The 23,069-nt window shown below is 39.1% G+C and overlaps 1 protein-coding gene across 1 annotated transcript in view; it reads right to left on the bottom strand.

Annotated features, from left to right (window-relative positions):
- Positions 1–889: 889 nt before the first annotated feature.
- ROS1 (ROS proto-oncogene 1, receptor tyrosine kinase) overlaps positions 890–23,069 on the bottom strand; it is an 82,776-nt gene continuing 60,596 nt past the window's right edge. Inside the window, exons 39-44 of the mRNA XM_058835702.1 lie at positions 22,110–22,239; positions 21,008–21,105; positions 20,186–20,389; positions 18,968–19,102; positions 13,719–13,882; positions 890–2,335 (exon numbers count right to left, since the gene is read on the bottom strand). Coding sequence (XP_058691685.1) covers positions 2,190–2,335; positions 13,719–13,882; positions 18,968–19,102; positions 20,186–20,389; positions 21,008–21,105; positions 22,110–22,239 — 877 coding nt within the window. The 3' untranslated portion in view covers positions 890–2,189. The remainder of the gene's footprint in view (positions 2,336–13,718; positions 13,883–18,967; positions 19,103–20,185; positions 20,390–21,007; positions 21,106–22,109; positions 22,240–23,069) is intronic.

Here is a 23,069-nt window from a genome sequence, read left to right on the forward strand (position 1 = left end):
ATAACTCAGTGGAATAGTTGCATTTGCATACTTCTCTAAGGCAGGAAAATGAGGGAGGGACAATGGGATTTTGGCCAGTGTAGGAGTAGGGCCATGCTCAGAAGTCACTCTGTATCACTGAGCATGATGACTGCGATTACTGGGAAGGATAGGTATTGTGTCTTCCACTGAATTCAACAAGTTATAGATCAGGATCCTCAAACTTGGATCAATAAGTTAATTTTTTATCCTGTCCAATACACTTTTCATACTATTAGGTAAAAAAGGCATGGATCACTGGTCAATATCTTAAGGTTTCATTTATTGGCAGTGTATTAAACTTGATACTTTTTTCACATCATGCTGTGCTAAATGTTTCATTAAAACTAGGCTTGTTTTGCAACACTTACAAAATGTAAATATAGCAAGAATTACCTTCCCATTTTTCCTTCTGTGCTGCTTTGTATATTTGTGACTGCTTCAAGACTTGGAGGGCATTACTCCTTTTTGCTCTTTGTCACTGATGCTCATGTTGCCCACTAACTCAGTTTACACGTTGGTTAGGCTCTCCCATGATTCAGATCTACACAAAACTGAACTGACTTGGGATATCACATCACAGGTGCTCACAAGGCCCATGAAAGGTATTGTCCTGACAAAATTTTGGGAGGAGTGAAGGTTTTTCCCGCTAAAGAAAACACTATCGTATGGAGTCCTGTTGTTCAAAACCTTTGTCTGTGGCTTGCTGACTGAGCAGTCTTCTTGACTTAAGTGAAACTACGCACACAGAACACACTCAGGTGTGCTGGCTACAGAATAAACCAGGATCCTCCAGGTTTCTGGCCAGCATATGCCATAGGTTAGCAAACATTAGTAATTTTTAAATTACTGAGATGGATGGAATCGCTGTACAACCAATCAAGCAGCACTCGAAGAGGAAGGAAACATAATACAATATTTATTTGTTTATCCATTGCTCGCGGTCTGGTGAGCATAGTGAAGGGCTGCAATTGTATTTATTAGCAAATTTGTCTTTTACACTGATTTGTAAATGAAGAAAAATATTTATATAATGCTTGAAAGGGCTTTTTCAGGGGCTTTGAAGAACCCTAATTCAAAATATCTCAATTTATATTTTAGTGAACTTTCAGATTCCACGTTTTTTTTTCATCTGTGTTGAATCTCCATTTAAGAAACTTTTGAAGCTTGATTGCAATGGAGTTGCTTCTTACAAATGTATACATTCTGACATCAGACAAAACCTTTACTACTCTCCAGTGTGCCCCATTGTCAAATATTTGCATAAAATTATACCATGTTTCCAGCTTCCTGAAAGATGTCAGTGAATAGCTCTGTATAATTTGCAAACTACTGCTCATGATGAAAGGTTAGGAAAAGCTTATAGCTGTCTTTTATTCAATAATTCTTTGTATAAAATTTTATTATATACTTTGAGCTGATCTCCAAACACACCGAGGAAGAGTACCTCCCTTCACCCAGTCTGATAAAAAATAAACTAGGATGATACATACTCAAAAAGGAAAGGAGAAGAAATGTGAGGACTGTCCAGACTCACGGATCAATTGCTGTGCAACTTAATATGCAAGATGATTGCAAACATTTGTTTAAACGAAGTAGGGAAACAGACCACCCACAGCAGTGGACAACCTGGTCACCCTTCTTCAACTGCTTTCTGATTTTGAGTTTGGTATTTATGTTGTTTTTTTCAGCTTGTAGAATCCTGTTTGTGCACAGTGAAGCTACACTTCAACTGTTTGGTTTTATTCATGAGTGAGCTGGTGTATTCTTTGAAGCAGCATAACAGTGCTCCCTTTTTGGAAGAGCTGCCTTGTGCCTGAGGCATATGTGATTCCATAAATTTGATCAATACAACAGTAAAATCGTTTACTGTCTGATACATGGGGTTTTTTTGCTTTAAATTATCTCATGTGAAGCACACAAACAATAACATGTAGAAAATCAAAAGCTATGTAATCACTGTCTTATCCTAATACATACCACTTTGTACCTCATTATGTTTTCTGGTAGCTTTATTAGAGAGTTGCATTTTTTTTTTTCCAGACACCTCTGCAAGTGTGATGACATGCAGAATATTTTCCTTGGCTTATGTCTTCTTTGAAGAGTTTTTTCTCTTTTTTCACACTCTTAAACAGTGGTTTTTTCACTCTCTTAAACAGTGGTAACCAGACTTAACTAATTTTAGCAGAATTGATGCTTTCTTCATCTGAGTTGCCTTCTTTGACTAGTACCAAATAATTTAAACCCTCTTGATTCCTTGTTTCCGTTAGTGTGGCTGAAAGAGCACTGTCTGAATCTGCACACGGGATATCATTATCTGCATGAAAAAAAAAAAAAAAAAAAAGAGAAAACAAAAGGGAAAAATATTTTTTAAAAAAGAAAAAAAAAGGGAAAAGCAACAGACTGGTAATATACATGTAGTATTAGAAAGCAAACAAAATCAGACAGCTGTTGGAGAAAGTTGGTCTAGTGGCCTCATAAGAATGATGATTCAAATTTATTTTCTGCTGTTGTCTGTGCAGACCAGAACTTGAAGCAAATCACTTGGGGAATGTTGCTTATCAGTGGTCATACCTCCAGAGGCAGCAATACCATCATGAATACATGACTTGCTTCTTTTCCTTGTGAAGAAGGATAAAGCTAAAGTGATTTTAATCTGAACCTTTGTAGCAATCCTGCTGTAGTAATCCTGTAACACTGGCAGTTTTCTATCTACAAAATCATTATATACTGTCTCTCTAGAGGACTAGTCTAGACTTCTGTCTCTCTAGTATTCTGCCCTTCTAGAAACTGAAACTTGGCAATCCACTGTGTTTTTCACGTTTTTAAAAACTTTCCATTTTTTCTCTAATTTAATGTAGTTCATATATACATAGTTGCTTGAAATCTAGTTCAGGTGATATAAATTTTTAAATATATAAAATTTTTTAACACTCAAGTTATAACTGCTACTATTTTTTTGCATTTATTTTTGTAACATGCACCTTCTTTTATTACACTCCCTCCTTATTTTACTTCGCAACTGAAAAATAAAGAGTGTGACATTTAGGGTTATCTGTTCAAAGGAATCATAAGCACTGTGCTATTCCACCAGGCAACACACAATTTATTATGTCATTATAATCACATCTCCCCAAGCTATAAAGTAGGAAATTTTTTCCACATGTAAGAGTCCATTATCACAGGAAATATTATCAGGAAAAGTCTGAAAGAGAATTTTGATTTTAGAAACCTGTTAGCAAGATGGGATTTGGGACACAGCGCAAACTGTGGTCACATACCACAGTGACTGACAGCAATATGAAATCATCTGATACTCACTTTGTCCGTTCAGGGCTATTATGGCCATATTTAGTAATTCAGCTCCAACTAAGACTTTACCAACAAATTCAGCTCTTTGTAGTTGATTTTTTGTTTAATTTAATGGCAGCCCTCAGGGACAAGTTGCTTTGGAAAAGGCACACAGGCAAATGCTGAGGGGACATTTGCAGCAAACTCTTAAGAGGGAAACCTTAAAATAAGGACTCAAGTAAAACTGGGTATTTACAGACCAGACATATGCCGGCTGACCTGCCTAAGTATAGAACACTAGAGGAGCATTCAGATTTGTTTCCTGTATAAGTATCTGGAACTGATGAGGTGATGTTTACACAAATGTGAGTATGAGGTCACTGAGATATTTTTACCAGATATATAGATACATTACTAATTCTTTCCCCAATAGGTCTGAAGAACTACAGAATATGTAAAATTTTATAATCCTCTTTCAGCTTATGTGCCTCTGTGTTTCTCATTACAGAAAAAAGGAGTTAAAAAATCAAACACCTTGCCTTGGTTTTACTTCAAGCTGTGGGAATGCAATAAGAAAGAAATACTTTTTTTGCAGAATATTCTTACTATATCCAATGATGGAGGAAGAATATAATATTGATGACCTTTCTCCTATGACATGACATGTGTAAGGTACATTGCCAATTTCACAGTGACATTTTTGACTGTAAGAGCCCTTTCCTTCACTGTTGAGTCATCTCTTAGTGCAGTGCTCAATGCTCACAAAAGTTTAGTACCATTCTGCTCTAAAAGGCAAAGCTACACAAAGATCTTGAGTTATATAGTACAATGCTTAACTGTTAGGTAAGTCAGCAAAGCAAGCAAATTATTTTTGCTCATTTAGTTGGAGCAGAAGAATGGATGGAGACAGAAAATACTAAAAAGGAGTGAATGAAGAAAAAATTCATGATATGTTGTGAAATTCCCCCAGAAATGTGAGGACTATAAACCCAACCAGCACCCTGGGAAGCTGTAAGTCAATTCAGAGAATTCTGAATAATCTTTGGAAGGCCCCCACAAAAAAATATTAAGAAAATGAAGGAAGATAGAGAGAAACTGGAGTGGAGAGGCAGGTTGGTATATTTATGAGATATCATTATTTTCTTTTCAGTTTTAACATCGCTAAAATTAGTTGATTGATGTACAGTCATGCTGGGTTATACGTGAGTAAATGCAGGATAAACCATGTGATGTGATCCCCTCAGATTTCACAAGCAAAGCTGGGCTGAGTCAACAAAACACCCCAAGAGGAGACATCCAAGGAGCACCTTCATGAAATCTGAAGTCATACTGGAGAGTCAGCTCTACAGGCTTAAATTCTAAGGGGTTGTCTACACTGTGAACTACTGCATAGTTTAACAACCTACCTCAGGGAATGAGGCAGGCTTGCTCTGTTAGTCCAGTGCTTTGTACAGGCTGAGAAGTACCCCAGCACCGAGAAGCAGGATCCAACTGAGCTCTGTGTTGTCCCAGGCAGACCACTTCCGATAGCTAAAATGGCAAGCTCAAAGCTCAGCATTGGACTTGCACAGACACACGTCTCAGGTCCTAAAACGCACATGGCTTTGACCTTGCTGGATACTTTTCCTAGCAGAGCTGTGCCTAAAGGTTAAATCTTGTGCTTAGAACTTGTGCATAAAGCACATCTGAGCCAAACTCCAGGTAAGTTAATTACAGCACCTCTCTCCAGGGACCGGCAGAAGCTTACTCTAGAGAACCCCACATTAATTGACACAAGAAACAATGATCGCCTGACTCATACTAATGAGGAATAGAGTTTGCTTGCTTAGCCTCCTCTGAGAAGACCAGCTCTGACCTGATAAAATCTGTGCTTCCCCTTTCCCAATCCCAGCATCTCAGTCGGCCTCTTCCTGCCGCAGGGCAGCCACAGTGCCGAGCCGGGCCGTGGATCCTGCCTCACGATCGCAGAGTGCCTTTCCTTGCCGGCTTGGTAAACTCTGGGGGCTCACAACATGTTTTGAAGTCCTGCCTGGAAGGGTGCAAATTTTTGTGATGTCTTGATAAGCAGATGAGGGGGTTTTGGTGTTTAAATTCAAGAAGGTGACAACATTTAAGAAGAGAAAGAATGTCAGTAGAAAAGCTGATTGGTTGAGACTGAATAAACTGATCTAGAGATGCTGATCTTGTATTACAGCTATTTCAGGGCCAGACCCTCAGCTAGCATAAATTAATGAAGTTCCATTGAAACCAGTGGGCTGCCACCAATTTACACCAGCTAAGTAGCCAGCCTGAGACGTTACTAATTCCGGGTGACATAATCCCATATGATGCTTAGCACCTTCAGTATGGTAAGGTATTTACAAGTCCAGCCACATTTGCTGCTTCTCAGTAACACCCTCCTCTTTTTCTCGTACATACTCTGTCCCTTGTCACTGCTACACAATGTATGTGGCAGTAAACAAGAGACTGGCTGACTTACTGGCAAGGATGAAAGATATTCCCCACGGCAAGCACATTCGAGAGAAACACCTGATTACATATCTTTGTTAAGGGTGAAAAAGGTGGCTATTGAACCTTGACTTCTTTACCTCAGCCATGTTGGTTAGCTCAAGGAGACAGCTCCTGTGAAGAGAGTATTTTCCTGGTACCTGATGGCCACCTGGAGCTGGAGGGGCTGTGTTTCAGTTTCTGCACATAGCCAGTAAGAATATAAATAGAACAAATATATATCCGTTTTAATACTCCACTCTGTATTATGTATCAGTGGAGATATATCTGTGTTTCCTGCCTAATGAAGCATATGATCCTGCATGGTTTGAGGGTGACTCACTGAGCTTTGCTATTCTGTCAGACATTAAAGGTGCTAAAAGTGAGAATTTTGTTCACCCTACATTTCCCCTGCATTAATCTGCTCAAAGCAGTGCCTTTCCTTTTATTTTAATATATTTTTTAGAGAAGTATGTACTGAAATCTCTGTGTGCAAGAGTTGCTGTCCTAGTAATTACAGATATAAACCTGCTTCTTACCTAGTTTATTAATATTTATAATATACATGCACAAAAACCCTCCCAGTTCCACATTTGCTGCAATGCAGTAAGGCTATACAAATAGGAAAGCACTCCCTTTCTCCAGGTTACAAAACAGGATTCATTTTACCACATTTTAACCACCCAGGTCTTACACATCCAATTTAAGCTCCTTGCCTAGCCTGTTTTTACAATCAACAGAGAAAGGAGGAATGAGTCGCTTTGTGGAGATGCTTGATCCTTGCCTTTATACATCAACATCCCCTGAATATGTCTACAAGTCTTTGGTGACTGTCAAACAGCCTAGACACCCAGTGCAAATGCAGTTTTTATGTTTTAGTTGCCTGCATCTATCCACATCTGTCTACACAAATGTGCCTCTTACAGTCTTATACCATCGGATTTTTTCCTTCGGTCTACGGCAAAGTATCGGCGTGACTTCACTTGCAGCATCATACAGTTCATGTGCACTCTCTGGAATCAAACCCCATTTGTCTGGAGTGCAAAGAAGAAATGATTACACCACCAAGCTCCCCTTTTCTTGCAGCATTGTAACCACCCACTCTTTTTTGGAAGCAGCCTTTTCTCTGACCTCTGCAGGTTTTGGGTCAGCCACTCACTGAGCTAAGTGGGGAAGAGGATTACTGAATTTCAGAAAAATACAAAGGAGACTAGATACAAGGTTCTAAAAATGTCTCTTATCAACACATCTGCTTTAGAGAAGCTTCCGTTTGCCCAAGTGATTACGTTCATAGAGGTGTGTGGAGTAGTTTTTAAAAGGCAGATGGGTTTAGGAAAATAAACTGATTACTTACATGGGCAATAGAAAACAGGTACTCAGTTAGTACAGAGTGTGAACATATAAGGAATGATGAAATAGCTGATTCTAGCTTTACTATCAAGTCCTCTCAGTGCAAAATTTTGCAGAAATTTCAAAAAATACAAATGACAGTTTAAGCAAGTACTTGAACTGCTGAAGAAATAAATACCCTGGCTTTGGAAAGAAATTACTAAATTCTAACTCTTGTATCTTCCTACATTTTTCAAGCAATATCTCCAGTTTAGGAATTTTAAAATCATGGTTTTGAGGCCAAATATGTTTCCTTTCAGTCTTTAGTCTTTTATCCTGGATTTTCTCCAACTGCCTGGCATCTCCTCTTGCCAGAGGAGCCTCTTTTTCTGAGCAATTACACATCTTTTCCATATAGGTCCAAAAGACATTGTGAGGAGCAGCCCTGATAAGAATAGTCCTTCCAGGTCATAAAGGCAAGAAGTCTCTCCAGCTGCTTAATACCCAGTTGTCTGATGTCAGGAAAGGCGTTTGCCAAATCAAACAGCTGTTTCCATCTGTAAAAGGGCACTCACAGAACCTGAAAAGCTATCTTATATGTGCTGTCTTATATGTGCAAATGTAAAAACTGATGCCTGAGAATAGATGGTCCAGTTATTTTTACAGCAACGCAGGGCTGTCCTAGCATGCTGCGCTTCTTGGAACTGAGGGAAGAACAGACTATCTTTCCACAATGAATGGAAACTTTGGTGACAGGGTCAGTAAATTCCCATTGAATTCAAAACCCATTGGTGTCTCAGTCCTCCAGCTAGGTAGTTCTGCCCTCACTCAAATAAACATTGTTACTGCTACTTTAAGCCCATTATCTGTGTCTTGGGAAAGCCTGTCAGAGCAAGAAGGAAAATCCCTAAACTCGTAGACCCCAGTCCTGTGTTTGCTTCCCTCCCTTCCAGTGGAGCGGCGTCAGGAGGAGCTGGTATTGCTCAGGCGTGTTTATTGACACTTGATGCCTACTTTAGAAGGGTAACTCTTGCAATAACACAGCATGTGCCCCTTTTGCCATCCCCATGCTATCCTCTTAGCATGCTGTCCACTAGCAGACTGTATTGGTTTACCGACACTTGCCATCTCTGTATCATACTGCACTGGCATTAAGGTAATTGTGAAATTCTAATGTTTTTCAGCACTCTCACCTATAAAAGTCATTGATAGTATGTATGGACCTGCTAGAAGTGTGGCTACCCATGGGCAGGTAAGACTCAATAGAATTTGGAAGATGTATGATTCCCTCTAAGGCTAAGTATCTTAGCTATTTTGAGGCATGTAATTTCACTTTGCTTGACATTTGTCTTTCTTTTGGAACTAGGTCACCCGGTGAGAGCAAGTATTTCTTGGCTGGAGGCTCATGGCTGGAGTTTCATTACACACAAAGGCCAATGACCGTGTAGCATTTTTGGAAAATGTTGTCGAGGACAATCTATCATGGAACAGACTTTTGGATTATTTGTTTTGGCTGTCATCTTTCTACTACTACTACTACAAACACAAGTTCACTTAGTCTCAACTAAAAATGACTACAGATTTTAAAAATTACTAACTTATTATACAATGTGTTACAAATTACAGTCTAAGACATATTCCATGCCCCAAAATGTTTTCGACAGGGTCATAGTAGAGCACACATTTTAGTCTGGAAACTCAAGTAGAACCTGAATGGCCTTTTCTTGCTTGAATCCATCTCACTTCTGTAGCTCACATCTCATGGAATTCCACTGCATGAGACTTACACAGCAGGCAGGAAAACTGTCTAATTAATTCAAGGCTGGAGAGCTACAGAAAACTGACGTGCATGTGTCTCCGATCAGATAACCCAGCAACATTAAGACATCAGAAGGACTCTAGAGCTTCAGACAAATAAAGAGCATAACATTTTAATGGGCTTATTCAGCCTATGGACGGGGAAAGAGGGAGATAACCTACAGGTGAATTATAAATATACAGGGAAATAAGTATGTGCATTATGGATACATGTAAACAGCTAGTCAAGTGTTTAGTCTTTTAAAATACATTTAAATGGAAGGATGACATGTAGATAAATAAAATTCAAGCTACCCTCTTTCCTGATGGATATTTCCTGTATGAGAATCACCAGATGAACCTGAGGGGAAGTGAAGAAGGACTTTTGAGAGCTGAAGCATGAAAAACATTGAATGGAAGCATGAGAACAGTTGCTTTGTCTTCTCCTCCAGCAATGGGTCTGTGGTAACAGCAGCTGGGCAGAACCTACGGAAAGGGAAGAACAGGGGCAAGCTGGGAGAGGGAACATGGCAACTGGTGGGAAAAGGTCCAAGGCTCAGAAAGAGAGTGTGCCAAGTAGAAGCTCTGAGGGACAAAGTTCTGCCTACACTGATTTCCTTGCCTACCACGGTGGGCCAGATTTTACCAATGTCATGGGGTCACTTTACCTTTAAAGTTGCTGGGGACTGAAAGGAGTCTCTTCTCCTGACCAATTATTGGTCATTACTGGGGATTGACAGCAATTTTAGCCATTAGAAAGGGAGATCAACTTGTGAACCCTACCTTAAGATGTAAAGTCAGGGCACTTGAGTTCTTTTTGTTTCCTGGCTGTGAAAGGTAACAGAGCTCCGGCCTCTCGTTCTCTGCTCAGGCCATGCGGCTGGGCGGGGGCTGGGCTGGGCCCAGCGGCTCCCGGCCGGGAGATGGGGCCTGCGGGGCTTGCCCCGGGCTCTGGCCGGGCCAGGCCGGTCCCTGGCTCGGCTGCAGTGACAGAGTTCACTGGGGACTGCCGAGTAAAGAAGGAGAAAAAACTCTGGACCTGCAGTGGGCCAAAACAGCAACTACTCTCTCCAGAGCAGCCATGGGGAATTTTCCATCGCAGACGGCTCCAGCTCCTGCACCGGCCAAGGCCACAGAACTATCTACAAAAACTTGGGCAAGATTTTAACTCTTTCATTACCCAGACGAGACTTGCAGATTAATCTTTTTATCCAGAGAGAGAAAAGGAGAGTGATCAACATGAAAAGAGACTTTATAAACTACCAGTGACAAGAAAGAAAAGAAGCTTCAGGAAAGGTCGAAAATTAAGAAGATGCTTTAATTAAGATGAAATATTTTTCTGTTAAAACTATGGAGATGGACAGTGAAGTCCTGAAAAGAACTCCTTTAATTCATGACAGAGTATGGGGAGGAATAGAGTGTTCAAAGTGTAAAATTTGAGTAAAAAGTAGAGTGATTGTGATATAGTGAAGTACTGGAAACAGTAAAGCGAAAATTGGAAGCCTTGAGGGGGCAATGAGAAAAACTGTTTTCTGGTGAAGCTCACAGAAACAGATGAAGAAGACTTTTGCTTTTGAATAACTCATCCTTAAAAATGCCATCCCTAAACTCATGACCCATACACACCTCAGAGTGATGTGGAATGGGAGGAGTGAGCTCTGATAACAGCAGCTCTGGGCAGCTGATATCAGGGAAAAGGAAAACTATAACAAAAATAGTTTTCTTGTGAGAAACTCCATAAATGAACAGAAAGAAACTTCTGTTTCTCTACAAAGACTGGTGAAAAGACTGTAGAAGGAATTGGGACTGTTTAAACCATCAAAGTTCTAAAGTTTTTGTCTCTGTTGTCATGTGAACAAAGGAATGGTGGGTAGTAAGAGATGAAAAGGTTTTTCTGGAAGTTTATTCTGGTGTTCTTATTATTGTAGTTTGTCAATAAACTTTCTTTATTCCTTTTAAGTTTTATGCCTGTTTTGCTCTTGTTCTAATCCATATCTCATAGCAAGAAATAAGTAAATTTTTTTCCTTTTGTTAGTTACTGGTTTAAAACCACGACAACCAACTAAGTTATTATAAACAGGTTTAATGGTGTATGATTTTAAAAGTGACTGCTCTCATGAGACCACCCTTAAGGTCCATTTACTACCATATTTTCTTTACTAAACTGATGTTTTTCAAGTTTTTATCCTTCAAACTGACACTTTTCATGGAAGCCTCAATCCATGTTCTCCTTTGCAACTTGGAAATTTCTAAGAATGTAACTTTTGTTCCTGCCAAATAAACAAAACAAGGCCTTTTTTCTCTGTGACCTCTGCTGTGTGGTAGAACCTGAAATTTTGGCAAAATGATGTTTCATACATTAATAACATGTATTTATCATCAGAGTGAAAGTAATTATTTGCTTAGACTGAGCAAGTTAGCAGCTGGAGAAAGATCAGGCTTATCTGACAAATATTAAACAGAGACTTGCACTGAAACTAAGACTCTTTCATGTTACATCTGTGCCAGGCCTGCTCCACCACAAATACAATGATCAACATTCCATCCTCTTTCCCCAACCCCAAGAAGCAGAAAGGTAGGTTTCTCTAGAAATTTCAGCCCTGATAAAGATTTTGACAGATACTGATGTAATGCCACAAGAACTTCTTAAGTCCATTAGTTTTCATGTCTCTGTTGCCTGTGGAGTTAGGGAACACAAAGATGTCTAAGCTAGGAAACCAAACTAGCTCAGGAGTGGGGGCAAGCAATTGAATCAGTACAGCCCTGTGTCCAGTGGATGTTGTGCTCCTGTAGTCGTCTGAAAAAACATCTAGTCTGAGATACTGCAGCTGAGATGTTGTATTTTGGACACTCTCCTGAGTAACGTGTTTGGAGGGACCCTGCTTGAGCAGGGATGTTGGACTGGGTGACCTGCACTGGTCCCTTCCAGTCTCACCCACCCTGTGATTCTATGTGAACCAAATTAAATATGGCAAATCACCTGGATGCCAGCCATCATCAGTGAAGAGTAAGGCAAAAGGTGACCCCATTCCTGCTGTGATACATGCCAAAAAACAGGAGCTGTCACTTTCTGCTTCTGACTACAGAGCTACCTAGAAGAGTATCCTAGATGAGACTCCTAGCCTGTAGATAGCTGCACTTAGGTGAGATAAAGTCCATCCAAAACATAAGGCCTATTACCTTGGGCATAGTGCCTAATTAATTGGCTGTAGTCCTTTCCTGAGCTAATGCCAGGCTTACATTTGTGCCAGACTACGTGTCTCTTTCTTGAATGCTGTTATTGAGAGTCAGGATACCCTTAAAAAACTAAAGAGTTACACTATATGCAAATTATTTTTCATTATAAAATGAGAGTACAATATCAGCTGTTCAAAAAACACGAAATGATCTGTGCTGGCCCCTTCATGTCTTTATAAAGTTTTTAGTCTTGTAATGTAAACATGCTGTGAACAGACTGGATTTGACATAAAGAGAAACCACAGTGGAAATAAACTTACAAGGTGAAGGTTGTAAAGCTGATAAAGAACTGATAAAGATTAGCAAAATGTCAAATTAAGTGACAATTGGACAATGCCAGTGAATTGAATATATGTAATATCCTGAAGAAAAATGTCTAATGAGTTGTGTAACAGAATACTGTGTCATTCCTGGGATGGCCCAGGAAGTTTTTAGGAAAACATTAAGTACTGAAATATCAAAACTGTTTGTGATTCAGGGTGAGTTTCCTAGTTCAGTAACAATTTGTGATGGGGACAAAAAAATACAAACACAAAAAATCACCGCCAAAACGAAGCCTTTAGATATTTTAGAAACAGTCAGGTTTTGTTTTTCTAGAATGGGAAGTAGTTCTTTTGCCATTTAATATTTTACATTATAAAACCATAGCATGTAAACAGATTAAATGAAAAAAAATTATTCTGTGAAACAAAACTGAAATCTTACAACTGATAAAAACTTTCTTTTTGTAGAATTCATATCACATTCTTTACTAATATTGTTCACTTTTTCTCAATATTTAGTTAGTCAGGAATTACTGCAAGATATGAATAGATTGCTGTTCTGGCCCTGCCAGGATGCTCATTTCCATATTTAGATGATTTACATCCCAGTTGCACAGACAACTTCAAATTTAGCATTACCTTTTTTCTTAATTCCTGTCTTTACAACCTGAATAATGTTCTTATATAATTGCGCTTTGTTGTGTCCCATATCTTAGGCATGTCTTCCCTAACATCACTTAGTTTATTCACTCACAGAGTGCAGAGCATAGGCAAGACCAGAATTGATCAGGGTTTGGGCTTGGATAAAGGCTACCTTACTAGGATGCTGAAATTATGCCCCATTTTCAGGTGGCTGTTGAATCAGTACTCCTAGAGGAAGTGCCTATGGCCGTGTTTAGATCATGGAGAGGCTGTAGATGTCTTTGAAATCGGGACAGATTTCCACACTGAAGCCTTCTAAGGATCTCCTGGCTCTGCAAGGATCTTAAGCATCTATTTTAGCAGAACAGGGTTGTGAACTACCAAGAATTTAGATGCAAATTGGATGTCTCTGTGTGCCAGGCTTTATTAAAACCTCATCTGGGCCTTTTTGCTTGGTAATCTTACACATCCTTTGTCTAATTCGTTGTACCTAGCAGGCACATAATGAATCTTTTCAAGTTCAGTATGATAGAGGTAAATCTTTGCTGCTTCCATTTAACAGCCAGAGAATTTGAGACAGTGGCAAATGCAATGAAAAGCACTTTGCTTGCTGGGCAGAGGACACAGGAATAGCAGGTGCTGGCCCAGACTCACCTTCAAAAGCTTCATTGATGACTCCAGTTGATGCCTCCTTGTCTTCAAGGCAGTGGGTGAAGGACAGTGGAGAGTGTACTATCTCTTGCAGTTTGTCATGAATATAAGAGAAAGTAGGTCTGCTGTGAGGTTCTTGGGACCAGCATCTTGTCATTAAATCACATCTGGAAAAAAAAAATTATATGAAAACAAAAATGATAGCAGAATCATTCATCTCAGCACTTACCATTCAACATCTGAGATGCAAGTTTGACCTGAAAGCTTTCTGTGTGGTACAAAGATTATCATCAGCTGCTGAGGCAATGAAAAACAAACTAAAGATCAAATTAAAGTTGGGAATATTTACCATGAAGTGTTTTAATTTTTCAAAGATGGCTATTTTTGAGACTGGAAGCAGACGTAACACTTCAAAAAAGAAGACACATTTGCCATGGACATTACTCTCACTGAAGAAGTCAGGAATATTTTCTAAGAAGGCAGACAAGGAGGAAATTCTCTCACAGAAGAAAAAAAGATTAAAAAAAAATGGAAGTGTAAAATCAGAAATTAACCTGAAGTTTTCACTTATTTATTCCACCTTCAACTTTCAACTCAAGCTACCTCACATTCATGAGAAGTTCAAGACAAACCCTCCAGCACGGGGAGAGTTAATTTCAACTTCTATCTCCAGACCAAAACAAATAGGAATTAGTTTTCCAAAGGCAAAAATGGTATGTATTTCTTCTGGGTACAGGGATTTCCAGCTCACCTTGTACAACACTATTGCTACCATTTAGTGGAAAATTTAGCTCCTGTTTGTCTAAATGATAGGGTTGGTTTTTATTCCTTGCTCAAGGTGAGTTTATGCTACACAAAACCAAATCCTACAAAAGCCAGGGAGAGACAGGCTGAAAACCACAACACAGCCAACACCTGGACATGCTAAGTGTTGGGAGTGGAAAGAGGTGTTAGAGTCTCAAAACCAGGGAGCAACCAGTGAAAGGCTGGTTCAGGAAGCTGTATCTGGAATGTGGAGCATTTACCTCTAAGCCTTAAGTTCAAACCCTCCCCTGACAAACATCTTCCCAGACCTGCTGCTATGTGATACCAGGCATTAATCTGTTATGTGAAATGAATTGGCTTGCTCAGATCCTCGCTTATCCATCTTAAAAAGATGACTGCTGTCCTTCACCACAACAGGGCATCTTAAAAAGCCCTTAGTGACAGCTGGGAGGAATCGCTTGACTTCTGATTTTTCAATTATGTTTTTCATCAAAATATTAGTGTCAAGTGAGAATGTGAGTAGAAAAATTGTTTCAAAACCATTTTCCATCAATGTGTATTCTTGTGGTTTTCAAGCTGAACAGAGTGATTTTTCAAAAGGATTCCATGAAATTTTGAAAATTTGTTTTAAGAATCTAAAAAGTGGTAGTAGCTTCCAAACACTCTGGAGCACTTCATCTGCTTACTTTCAGTTGCACTGGTTATTGATGACACTGGAAATATAGAAGGAAAAGGACTGAATAGGACTCAAAATAAGGTTAAATAACTGTTTTTCCTTCTGCTGCCAGAAAGGTGTCTGTCATGCTGAATTCCAGCCTTGGATGCTGGAAGCCAAACAATCTTCTTTCTGGTCATGCTTGTTGGTAGGATATCCAGGAAAAAAACATGAGTTCAGGTGCTGTGCTTCATCAGGTTTGCACTTGGGGTCTCATAAGCAGAGCCTTATGGAAGAAAGAGCCAGCCACTGACCAAAAGAGAAACAGGAAATGATACATAAGTCAAAGACTCCTAGAATGTTTTGGGCTGGAAGGGACCTTCAAGGATCATCTAGTCCAACCCACCAGCCACATGCAGGGACATCTTCCACTACATCAGGTTGCTCAAAGCCCCACCCAACCTGGCCATGAACAGTTCCAGGGATGGAGTATCCACAGCTTCTCTGGGCAATCATTTCCAATGTTTCACCACCCTTACTGTAAAATAATTCTTTCTGTTTTACAATCTAAAATTACCCTCCTTTCATTTATGAAACAAGAGCATTGCTAGTGTGGATTGTGAATATTTTTATTTCCTATGACCAATCTCTGTCTTTCTAAATAACAGTTTTTTTATTGGTCAATCTGCTTTATAATGCCATTCAGTTTTGCTATGGAGTAAGGATATTAACTTCTGCCAAAACTGTAACTCAGTACTGTAATTTTCTCAATTTAGTTATATTCCATATTTTTATTTCCTAAATCAAATTACTTGGTGATTGGCTTAAAATATCAGTACTGATATTTTTTACTAAGTGTTTAATTCAGATAGGCTTTAGGTTTCTAATGACAAAAACGTTCATGCTCAGAATATATCTGCAAATTTTACATGTACAGCTATCTGTGGCATGGCATTTCGCTTTTAAGGCATGCTGTGACATCCAAAGTTTTAAGTCATATGGCTCAAACTTTCATTAGCTCAGAAGTGTATGATATGAGTCAAGAGGGTGAAAGACAGCTTAAGATACCAAGATACACATAAGTAAGAGATTGAACATATTCCTATATTTCACCTTAGCCCAATGCCCCCATACATGGACTAGCAAATAGTGCATCACTTCAGTATAAGAAAGAGACCCAGGGATTCCCCTACTTCATGGGCAAAGCCTGTCAGGAAAAAATGAAAAATGACAGTTCCAAACACAACATTGGCTAAAGGTCTCAGGTTTCAGAACCTAGATGAACACCTACACACCTACATTTCACAACTGTGTTTTATCTGGGGGCGACAACCAAATATCCAACAGAGTTGCTTATGTGGGTCTAGTTAGAATTCAAGAGCCTGGAAAAGCAAAGAACTAATATTTGGTATCTGATATTGGAGGCACAATGTGAACATTCCTGAAATGCATTATAATGCACAGAAGCTGCAGGTATTACCAATTTTTTTCTCACATGAAATGGGAAATACAATTGATGTGTGATTTTTTTTAGAAAATGAGAAAATTTGTAATGATGAGGAGCTCATGATTTTATCTGATGCATTCTGTGCAAGGTTGCCTTCTCTCTCACTCTCTTAATCCCTCCAGGGGATCATTCCCAGAGACAAACAGCAAAAGGCTTTAGTTACAAGACTGAAACTTCTTATCAAAGTCAGTTGTATAAGTTTGCATGGGACTGAGCATTCAGTGAAATTGCAGTTTCAAGTCAGCAAATGTCCTGGTGCTTGTACAAATTTTCTAGACCGTAATACACAGCCTTTGAGGATCTATGTTAAATTATAGCTTGGTTCAGTCCAAACCTTGGCATTCTCTTTCATGCAAGCCTCATACCCAGGTGGCTGTGCCAGATGTGGATCTCTGACTGCAAATGAAGTTACATTCATAGATCTAATTCATGTTTCAATTTATGTGTCTCATTTATACATCCCCAAACCCCTTCTTCAATTCATTACCAAGCTTTACCTAGCCACAGTTCTCTGGGGAAAAGTGATTAGTCCCTGGAAAAACAACTGTGGAGGTAAGGGGAAGAATTTCTCCCCCTTCCAAACAAAAAAACACCTAAACAACCCACTTCCTTCACGCCTTTACACCCCAAGGTTTCTATGCCAGCCCTACTTGCACTTGCAGTGTAAGCCTACCACAGATTCCTAAACACTTCTCAGCTGAAGTACTTTGGCCTTTGAACTCTCTTCCTATCAGTGATGGTTTGTTTTGTCAAATGACAATGAGCAAGCCAAAGTGCCGAGGAGACAATTACTGGCTGCTGATGTCCTGATACAGGTTCAAAACCACAAGGAAGGAAGCAGGAATGTCAAGAATTCTGGCATGCCATTAATGACCTAGCAAAGCAGCAAAAAGCTGTTTACCTATTGACAGAAGCTGCATGCAGGTGCTGAGTGTTCACCAAATGAGATAAAAGATGGTACAAGAGTCTAAGCTCATCAGCTCTTTGCCTTTCAAAAACTAATATTAGGCACTGATCCTACAAGTTACAACAGGCAGGCAAGTATTTAAGATCTATCTGTTATGCTAAATTCAGGATCTGGGACCTTAAAAATTATTTCAAGCAAAGTCTTCTTGATTTTTCTGAAGATCAAGTCACTTAAGGCGATTTATGAGCCTTTGCTTAAATCTGAATGTCAGACTAGTACACGGATATAGCTGCCTTCCGTGCTTTTTTATTCACAGGATAGCTTTTTTGCTAATTTTTTTTGAGAAAACCTTTCTCAGCAGAAAATATTACAATTAAAATTTCTTTGGGCTTTCATTTGTTCTGTGACTTCCAGTTCTCCCTCTGTTATTAAAATAAAATTCTAATCTCTTCAGTTCTTCAGTTCCTCCAAGTGCAAAAGCTTGGTTTGGGTTTTTTTTTTGTGTGTTTTTTTGTTGCTAACATGGTATTTCAGCTATATCTACATAATGATAAGTAATCACCTTCTCTTAAACTCAGAACATGGTAATCGGTGTGAAATCTATCATGGAGTTATTGGCTTGCCAACCACAGAATTATTGTCAAGTCTTTTCCTCAGCCCTGTGAGTAAGAATTGTTCACTTTCAGTAGCTTCTCCTATTTGTAGGACCAGCTGTCATGTGCATTGCTGTGACTGCTTTTGCTGAGTGGGTGATAAAGAAATTGACACATGAAATTAGCAATACTGATTGTTAAGTTCATGTTCTGCTTCCTCTTTTATACAACTCTGGTCAGTATGGGTTTGATCCACTTCATGTATTTATTTTATTCTGTTAATTGCAAGAATTTTGCAATTAAACCTGAGTTTTGTGCTCAAGACACAAACAGTTATCAAAGGATTTATCCAGTCCAGCTACAGACTAAACAGAAATGCAGACTTTCCTTTTCATGTACTGCTCAGCTTTTCCTATTGGTTTTTTTTAGTTCTCTCTACAAAGGGCAGAGTTTATTAGTCACACATTTTCTAATATAAGCCTATTCCTGCACTTACCATTAAGAAAAAGTTTTGTCCATAGTCACAGACACATGATGTACAGAGACCGATAAAATCTTTCTTAGAGCCATCTTAACTTCTAACCAATACCTTCGGGTAGTCTCAGCCTGTTCTCACAGTATTACCAGATCCATGCCTCAAATTCTTATTCACAGGCTGGACTATTGGATGAATTAGTAGCAGGTTGGCAAGTTTTATTGGAAACAAAAGTTGAAGATGTTGGGAACTCCATGGGCATGACTAACTTCCAAAATGATGACCAACTGGAAAAAAGCCTCTTGCTTCTTATAAATATTATCAACAACATTTAAACAAAATTAACTTACACATCATCAGGACAATTGTTTGGAGATTCCAGCCTTCCTCCTGATCGTACATGGTGTAAAACTTCTGTATTGGAGAAACCTGGATATGGCTGTTGACCCAAAGTCAGTGTTTCCCACACTAATACTCCAAAAGCCCTGAGAAACACCATGAAAAAAAAAAGAGAAAAATGAATAACCATAGTCATGATGAAATCTCCCTATTAACAGTTGGATTGTGTCTAACCTAAGAATAAGACTCAAAAAAATTAGAAGTAAAAAGACTTAATTCAGTTTTGTCCCTAAGCCAGCCTCTGGAATAGCTAAAATAAATGTGTAGAACTGAGATGCAGCTCGGGAGACGCTGAGTGCCCACATCTTCCCCGGACAACACTCAGGTTGAGCAGGTCCTCATAGAAACAAGTGTTTTGAAATCTCGAGAGGTGTGGTTTAAAATGGAGAAAAACAAATTCCTCTAAGCACCACTTGTGGAGCAATCGGCACCTCATTTGGTTTGGCACAGAGTACTAAGCTGCTTTCTCAGATAAGTGCAAGAGCAGCAGTCAGATGGGTGCAGGCACTGGGGACTTGGACAAGATGCCTGGGCTGAGTACCTGCAGCCACCAAAATCTAAACTTTTGTGAATACCAGGTTTCAGCCATCTGGTTTAGACTGGGGTATTTTTTCCATGTCTCCTGACAGTGGGTCTCTGCTTCTTCACAATAAACCCAAAGCCACTCAAATACACACTTTTAGCAAACCTTCACAAAAAAAAGTACTGTGACCTTCCCGTGATGATGCTACAAAATCTGGTCTTCAAAGTAAAGAAGTCACTAGAAGAGGGTGAAACTGTAAGGGCAAAGTATTTGGCTGTTGGAAGGAAATGTCAATAAACCTAATGGAAAACAAAATGGAACAACATGCAGGCAGTCAATTCAGTGATCAATCAGAAACCATATTGTGGGCCTGGTACAACTGTAAAATTGTTTGAGTGGCACTAGTTCTTTCCAGTCAAAATCCAAAGAGCTCAAAGCATAAAGAAATACATCCATGAAATATACTGTCATGGTATCAAGTATTTCATTAGATCCTTAAAATTTCACTTAGGAGGAAATCTGCCCTAGCCTAAAAATGATTAGAGATGACAATATACAACCCTGTAATTCCTCCTCTAAACCAATATTTTCTTGCTGCAGAATTTACTATGGTTATCCTTACAGCTGTGTGGGTGCTATAACTCACCAGACATCAGAGCGACTTGTAAAGACACCATCAATAAGGCTTTCAGGAGCCATCCATCTGACAGGGAGCAGACCTTCTCCTCTTTTCCTGTAATAATCATTTTTATAGACATCTCTGGCAAGTCCAAAATCACCGATCTTTACTATCCGGGACGAACGCTCATATTCCTTCTTCGACACAAGGCAGTTGCGAGCAGCCAAGTCCCTAATTCGTAAGGCAGAAAAAAGAGGATGGATTGCAGAAAAACTCAGGTCTATAAGTCATTTGGCTCAACATTCTCTTCAGAGCAGTGCCAGCCTCAAGGTTGGATCAAATGATTTAGGGCCTCACCCAGATAAATTTGTCATATCTTCAAGACTGAAGACACAGCCCTTCTGGACAACCCGTTTCAGTGATTGATCTGGGATGTTGTGAACAATACTATCTAATTTACTTTCCTTTAAGTTGTGCCTGTTGCCTCTCATCTTTTCCCTGTACCTCTTTGAGAAAAGCTGTCTCTGTGTCCTCTAAAGCTACTCATTAGGCAGACAAAGACAGTAGATGGATCTTCCACTTGTCCTTCTCTCTGTTGCACATGATATGATTCTTGCCTAGGGTGCAGTAAGTCCTCAGTTCAGATCTTAGAGTAGCCCACCAGTTTGGGAGAGAACTGTGAGTGATATTTAGCAGAAAAGCATAGTGTTAGATTTTTACTCCAGTGGTCTCTCCTGTCATGTTACACTGTGACATTGTGACATCTTTCTAGACATTTTCTCCTGGGTAAGATAATGAGTCCCAATACCATGGGTAAACCTGGGAAGACTAAGGAAGTAAGTTCTGTACCTGTGTATAAAATGCATTTTCTCTAAATAGACACAGCCTTTGCAAACATCCAAACATATATCCAAGAGGTCAGTGACTCTCAGTAAAGGGCTCTGGAGCTACAAGAAACAAAGACAGAAGTTAGCTATTTCTTCCAGCTTTACCAGCTCAGAATGATGAACTCCCCATGCAAGACTTCCTCATTGAAATGTATTTCCCCATTTGAAATGTATAGGATTTTTCCAAAAGTGTCAAAGCACAGGTGCAAAATCTCTGTATGCCAATCAAATGCTAATTTGAAGGAGGGTAAATCGTCAAATCGCTGTGCTGTAAGGAAGGTGAACACATCCTGTTTGATTTGCAGCTCAGAATACCCTGGGACCTTCAGAATTTTGAAAAAATGGGACCCTGAAAATTTCCTCCCGCTCTCAGATGAGATTTGTTTGTTGCTCTATTAATCATTGTAATATTTTTTTCTCATAAAACATGTGTATATGCATTTCACTAAATTTGACACTAACTGTGGATTCAATCTGATTATGTAAATAAATGAACTATACAATTGCTATAATGCTATAAAATTTCATTTTCACCTCCAGTCATACTATCTATATTCCTAATACACCCACTAACTGGAGAAAAATTTACTCAAAATTGTTTATTCTTTATTCTTTTCTTTCTTTCTAAAGAATTTGAGGACACAGGCACAGGGACAGTATATTCTTATATGCTTGGACTATGTCTCTCACATTAAGGATACTATTATGCAGAGACAAAAAAAAACAAACCCTCTATGATTCCTAGTAGACCACATACATGATCACCATTATTTATCATCACTTTCAAAAGAACAGTTTATGATTTTCACAGAGAGAAATCCAGCAGACATCTCATGACTGAAAGCACAATTTTGGTCAGTGATCTAATGACATTCAATCTTCTTCACAGCATCACTGATTGCAAGATCAGCACTGTTGACTGAAGTCCCAGGGTGTTAAGGAAAAGCTGGGTCAGACTTTGCAAGTACAGAAACAGCTGAACATCAGCATGGACTTTTAGAAAAGGAAAAAGTGAGAAACTGTGGGCAGTTACAGGTTAAAAATAAGAGTCTCATGGTCTTTACCTTTTTCTTTCTTGCACCTCGTAAATAGCTAAGTAGATCCCCTCCTTCCATCAGCTCCAGTATGAGATACTGAGGTTCATTTAACAGACACACACCAAGCAACTTCAGAATGTGGGGATGATCAAATTTGCTAAACAGAAGGAAACAACTGTAAGATTACATAGGAGAAATCCAGCTGGTTGATAGCTCACAGAGTGTTTATAGTTGCAAGCAGTGAATGAGCAGTTTGGCCTTTACAATCCTACTTCTGTGAACAATGATTTAGTAGCTCTCAGTGCCTGGATTTGCTCAGTCATGGGGAGAGTTCAGGGACATCCTTCCAAAACACAGGCTTACACTTTCTTTGACAGGCACTCTAATGCACGCACACATATTAAAAAGCACACTTCATTGCATTTCCAGGAAGCAAAAAAAAGTAACCAAATGGCAATTTCTTCTAAAAATAAGATGATTCATCACCTTTCAGTACATTAAAGGTAACTACATTATTTTAATAGAGTATTTTTACTACTATATTCACAGTAGAACTGCTGATTCAGAGAAATACACAAAAGTAAAAGCACAAGGTGCAATATATTATTTTCACAGTTCAGAGGGGGACAGTTTTTCATAGCACATTTGTAATAGGAACAAAATACATATGAGGAATACTTCTAAGTATACTAGAAATTGTGTGTCTAAGACAGGGATTACCACAGAGCAATCAGTACTCTCAGTACTGCAAGTGTTCTTCAAAGAGGAATATTTATTGTCTCTGTCAGTGCCTGTGTTTTTTTCAGTCACTTTACTTGTGTTAGAAAATGGTTTTCCCCTCTCCCTGCTGCATGAAAGCACTTACACAAGCAGTCAGAGAAACTTGATTCTATTGTGAGAGTTGGTGGTGTCCAAAATGCTGTCAAATTCAGCAGTGTAAACAAACAAATAAGAGAGGGACATTTTCCTTCTAATCTCTTTCAATTC

Source organism: Poecile atricapillus, chromosome 3 (genome assembly GCF_030490865.1).
Source record: "Poecile atricapillus isolate bPoeAtr1 chromosome 3, bPoeAtr1.hap1, whole genome shotgun sequence".
In the NCBI taxonomy this organism is placed as follows: domain Eukaryota; kingdom Metazoa; phylum Chordata; class Aves; order Passeriformes; family Paridae; genus Poecile; species Poecile atricapillus.